Below are 6,000 nucleotides of genomic sequence, written 5' to 3'. Positions count from 1 at the left end.
TTACTTTTCCATCTTACTTTATTTCACTTTTTCTAGAAAATTCCTCCATAGTTCCACAAATTTAACAAAAAGTTTAAAATTCAGGACAAACAATCCTGTAATGTATTACAAACATGATTTTTTTTTTCTTTTTTAATCTTCAAGTTGGTCTTGGGCCAGCTGAATTTCTTACAGCTGAGTGAAGAACTCATTTCCCAACACAACTTTTAAAATCCTCAAGTGACAAGGTATTTAATACCTTGGCTCCAGGCAGAAATACAATTAAAAATTATCTAGACGTTGAAGTACTTACATTTTCTTTAGGAGTGCAAACTCACCTCTTTAGTTTTTGATGGCTATTTCATGCCCCCATGAAAATACCAATTGATTTTTTCATCTTTTAAAAAGTAATACTTGTACAAGGTGCACATTGGTTGTCTATAGCATTGACAGAAGCGTGCCAACTAGTGAGTGCCAGGCACCTGAATTAATAAAAGAAGCTTCTTTTGAGTACACCGACTGCTATAGTGCATTAGAGAATGTTACAGTTGAAATCTGCTGAACCAGAGTGACTTAAATCTCTGCTTGCAGAGAACATGATGGGGCAAGCTCCACAAGGGAATCTGAATATCTTACCATCAAATACGTTCCAGATCGGACAAAAACTGTTCCTGGATTGTTGCATCAATTTCTTTGCTAGTTCTGATGCTGCCACCGCACACAAGAGCATAAGAACCGGTGGCTAAATCATTGCACTTCCATATATTCAGCCTGACCATGACAGAGCCAGTCTCATTACCAACGTGTCCAGTACACTTCAGGCTGGCATTCTGGGCTCCAGCCAGCCTATCTTTTTTTTTTTAATAGTAAATGTCAGTAACCAAAGCCTCAAGGCTTAATACATATCAGACCAAGACAACAGGAAAGTACTCCTGACCCCTCTTTTGCCCTTTAATACAAAGGCCAAGGACAAAGGAAAAGCTGTGTCCTAATCTTACCTCCACATGATTCAATTCAAAGCAACTCTGAAAGCCTTCAGATTGATCATCACTTGTTCATGCCTTCAGTAACAAGATGAAGGACACTGAAAAGTAACAGAGTTCTGTCCATTTTCCTTGGAAAAACCATTATGGCTAGAAGTCAAATTTGGATTTTTTTTTTCCTTTTTTTAAACAATGCAAGTTACTACACATCCTCGAAGACGTGGAGCAATGCCAACAGCAGCACTGCCACCTCCTTCCTATTTTACACTAATCCATCCATGCTCTCAAGAGTRACACAAGAACAAACACTTTATCCACAAATACCTGTACATGGCATGTTCAGAACAGCATTCAGCCAGCCTATAGAGAATCTACACAGGGAACTTTCTCATATGTAACTAGAAGGGGACACAAGATGAGGCCCAAATTTGACCATTCTTTGTTTGCAGAGTCATTCCTCATGTGGTCCCCAATGCTACCACATACCCCAAAAAACAACAACTCTGTAGAACAACTAAGTACTTGCAAGAAACCTTTTAGTAACAAATCAGCATGTGCACACAATGGAGAAGAACTATTGCTGGGGGAACAATTCTATTATTTCAGGTTTTCAAGGAGATTATAAACAGTCTAAAAAAACCATATGTAAAATACTTCTTATAAAACCAAACAAAATTCCCACTAATGCTCATTAGACTTCACGAATAAAGTTGATTCCAGGACAGGATAGTGCCAGAGCTTTGGGTGAGAGCCCCAGGCGCTTCCAGCTAAGTTCAGGAACACCCTCCAATGCTCGTTCTTGGACTAGCTGGGAGCGACACACTGATTCGGATCATAAAATGAGAAGGGGGAGAAGGGAGGTGCATCGCTAATCCCTTGTGCCGTAACTCTGGAAGCTACTTACAGTCCTGGAAGAAACGCTGTCAGTGCGGGTGACACAGATGCAATGGTTCTGGGGGTAAGTTACCTGGGGAGGAGAGAGGAGGCAAAAACCTTGGGAGATCTCAGACTCGGAGCAGTTAACGCTGTTGCTCCTACCGCTTCAGGGACAGGACAGCATCGCCACACCCGCCCCTTCGTGGCGGGGGGTGGCCGGCCCATGGCGCAGCACGCCCAGGGCTGCTCCGCAGGCGCAGCGGATCGAGGCTGGGCACGCCGGCGACATTACGAGGCTTGCTCCCTCTCTGCAACCGACTGAACAGAGACTATTAATAGTTCACACGTACCCACTAAGCCTGATGCAGCACAAGGGCGAAATCTGCGGCAGCTCGCGTACTGCGTGCGGCATCCTCCACCAAGGGATATCCAGCTGCAGGCCTCAAGACGGAAGCGTAGCTCCTCCTTTTCCAGCAGGCCTCCACCTTCTCATTGTACGTTCGTGCACAGGGTTTCTATCCAGGCTTGGCATTGTCCATCAGGAGAGAAAACAGCTAAGATCACTGTTGTCACAGGGTACACACCTGGCATGAGCTTGATTTTTATATACAAGACACATGAAAGATGGTACAAAGAGACAAAATTAACGGGAATCGGGTCAACATGACCCAACTCAAACAAGCTTATCATCATATTGCCACTTAAATTGTTCAGTTGCAACATTTCCATGATAAAGAAAGAGGTAACCCAAAACAAGGGACTGTAATTCCATACTGGATAAGGACAGCAAACCCTGGAAAGATGCAACTCACCCAGCTCCCACGGGGGATTTTTTTTTCTTTCTTTTCTTTTCTTTCTTTTTTTTTTTTTTTTTTTTAAACAGACACGGGTGGTCTGTTCATTAGCAGAGGGCTCCTCTGAACTGCCGCTTTCCTCCTCACTGCCAGCAGCCCACTTAAGATTTGGCCAAAGCTTACATACTGATTGGAAAAACTGAGTAATTCTTTAAGAAAATACTGAATTTAGGAAACAAGAGTTTAATACAATTTTGAGAAAAGTTACAAGACTTTCCCCACACCCATCTAACATACAGACAATACTTGAAAGTCAATACTAGTTTAACTAGAAATACATAAAAGATTCTGGATTAGTGTTCACTGTTTCCTGCCATTTCTTGAGCGGGCAGGGGGGAGGGAAGAGGGAGGAGGAAACAAACCTGATCTCACTTGTTTTTGAATCAGAGTTTTCCAGATGTGTCCCAAGATAAAAATTCTCCCTTGTTTTGGTTTTCCCAAGTACAGCCACTACTATAGGGGCCAATGTAGGAAAGATTCATCCTTGAGAACATAGAACAAAAACCAATCACGTATTTTGGCAAAGTTATTAAACACTGACAAATGAAAATAAGACAGGTGAGTCCCTTCCAGAGCACAAAATGCTTTGAAGATTGCTGTTCAGCTTTCATACACTAAAAATTGTCCACAAGAGGCATTTTAACAAACAATTCAAATCTTATTAAGCGCCCTTCCCCTTCTATAGCCATTAAAAAACATAACAGAAAAAACACACCCTTAAAATCATAAGACCCAACTAGGCCCTTCTTATACATACAGTACATACATATATATAATATATATATAAAATATACAGCTTACAGTTTTGTAGTCCTATTACAGTTAAAGCAGACTGAAAGGAGTGAGACTTTGTTTAGGAGCTTAGGTCAACAAACAAGATGTCTCAAACCCCCAACGGGAGACAGCAGATTCTAGAAACCTCTTCAAAGAGCACAAACTGTCTCTCCAGGAAGCTGAAACACAGAGTAAGGTCCTGCGTTCTGCATGCGGAGCGATGCCTCATAGGAATTGGGAGCCAAATTACAGCAGTACTCTGTACCAAGCCACGGCAGAACTTGCAAGTGATCAAAACTGGAATCTGTCCGCTTCTGCAACAGACCAGCAGGACCCTTGGGAAGCCTTCTCTGGGATTAGTCACTCAGCTAGCTTTGTAAAAGCCAATCTTGCTTACACAGCATGAACAATTCTTCACAGAGCTGGAGAAAATCTGACTCACTAGAGCTCTCTGCAGGGCAGGCTGGTCCCTAGATTCAGTGAAGAAAATATYGTCCCCATTTCTTCAGATCTCAGAGACTCCTGAAAAGTGTGTTCTTACAACACAGTTTCTTGAAATAAAACCAAAAAGTCACGCTGTGCAGCTATGAGCAGCACATCTTTTGCTCTACTCAGGACCTGTGCCCAAGCRTATTTATGAAGCTAGGGAGGACAGACTCAGCAATATGGGTGCTTGTTTGAAGCCTACAAGAAAGTGCAGCTGGCTGTGCATTCATAGAGCATGGCTGTTCTCTAAGGCAGTGCTTCGGGTGAATCAAGAGAATAAGAAGGCCTAGTTCCATGGGTTTATTTCCTGGTACCAATAAATGGGATTTCTGGTTTCAAAAGCAGCCTGCTTCGAAGGCCAAGCGTCATGTTGCTACTGCTTCCAAGTAGCTCTGCAGCTTACGGACGGTTGTCTCATCCAAGGAGAAGAGGTCAAAGTCAAAGGTTGTGTTGGTAACATTAAAATGCCCAGTTTCCTCAATGAGATTTACAATCTGCAGAGAAAGGAGATGAGCAAGGATGTATACAAAGTGTCTATAAAGATTAAGTACACTAGAAAGGCCAATAGATATGGAGCAACCTATCCAATCCTTTCCTCATCCCTTTAAAATAGACTCAGAGGGCAAYGGTGTCCCTGATCAAAAGGGGAGTTCCCTCCCAAAAAAGCAAAACAGCTTCTCCTGCACTCTAGGACTAGCTAAGTCCAGAAAGAGACATGAGCACCTTTTTCCCCTTTTAAGTTATATTAAGTGAGTTCAGCTTCAGGACAGCTAACCGGATGCCAGAGAAAGGATACYCAAACCACACTTGTGTATCTTTTCCAACAAAAGCATTGCATGCATATCTGAACTTTTTTCTACGTATCTTTGCTTTTAAAGTGAACCATACTTTCTCAAGAAGGAGAAGCAACTGAAATTTCAAGTATCATATGGGTCTAAGCAAGACCCTTGGACACAAAGGTTATCAGAGTACAATAACCTGCCAAAAAACTGGCAAAAATTTCTACCTGCTGTAGCACGTTGCGCTCTCGTAGTGCCATTAGTCGCCTGTGAAGCTCTACTAATTCATCTGTGTAGGCCTGTAAAGACAACAAGAACAGAAATGCAGTAATATACCTGTATGTATGACTGCCAAAGTGACTTCCCTACTGAGATCCAGAGGAACCTGTGGCCTTTTTGGGCAAGTTTCTGCTCCCAAATTTTCCCTAAATTTTCTATTGCCTCCTCCATCCTTAGTAAGTACTAGGAGACTAAAGACTTCACACAAATACAGATGGTTTAAACAACAATAGCTGGACTATTCAATGACACTACTAAATAAACATCTACTATTTCTTAGAAGCCATATGCARAGTTAATCCTGGTATACTTCCATGTTAGCTCTTTATCAGTAGRTTGTACTAATAACTATTGTTACCTTAAAATATCTGCATCAGAAATCAGTGACCAACCTCCCAGCAATCTGCTGGACACCATTTTGAGTCTAAAGAAGAAAAAATTATTTGAAAGCACTCTGTTCCCAGGTAGTTTTACACATACCACATTGAGAAGTGCAGGACTGTTCACAAATGCAGTAACTTTTTAGTAGTTCTTGTAAGATTATTTATTTATTTATTGTAAACAGCCAAGAAGGCAAGTTTCTGTTGGCCTGCTAGTACTCACAGAGGATAGATYCTTAACCTGAAAAGCTGTCCCAGAGTTGCTTGTGACTGTATCAGCAAAACTGAACTCGTCTAAGTAACTGTACCAAGGCAAAGAAATCAGTCATGAGCTATACCCTGCCCAGCAGATTCAGTCACACAGAGAAAAGCGTTTCTCCCAAAAGACCCAAACAGCACTGAGTGATACTGTTGCAGTGAGAGCCGATACCTTTTATAAAAGCACTGATGACTGGAAAAGCTGATGATCTTTCAAGCACGGTATCACTTCAGTGGGTCTCAAATGTGTCTATTTCTGTCTATACTAAGTAGTCATATAAAAAAAATATTATCTACAACCTCACCTCAGATAAGACATCAAGATATGGTTAACAACATTCAGTGGTAGAAG

At 41.7% G+C, this 6,000-nt stretch overlaps 1 protein-coding gene across 1 annotated transcript in view; it reads right to left on the bottom strand.

Annotated features, from left to right (window-relative positions):
- Positions 1-6,000, bottom strand: part of MLLT1 (MLLT1 super elongation complex subunit) — a 29,374-nt gene continuing 23,374 nt past the window's right edge. Inside the window, exons 10-11 of the mRNA XM_085312377.1 lie at positions 4,959-5,030; positions 1-4,446 (exon numbers count right to left, since the gene is read on the bottom strand). Of these exons, the coding sequence (XP_085168503.1) occupies positions 4,318-4,446; positions 4,959-5,030 (201 nt within the window). The 3' untranslated portion in view covers positions 1-4,317. The remainder of the gene's footprint in view (positions 4,447-4,958; positions 5,031-6,000) is intronic.

This window comes from Rhea americana, unplaced genomic scaffold, assembly GCF_003343005.1.
Source record: "Rhea americana isolate MKP2758 unplaced genomic scaffold, rheAme1 scaffold_361, whole genome shotgun sequence".
In the NCBI taxonomy this organism is placed as follows: Eukaryota; Metazoa; Chordata; class Aves; order Rheiformes; family Rheidae; genus Rhea; species Rhea americana.
The sequence above is the reverse complement of the archived record's forward strand: the minus strand, read 5'-3'. Positions and strand labels throughout refer to the sequence as shown.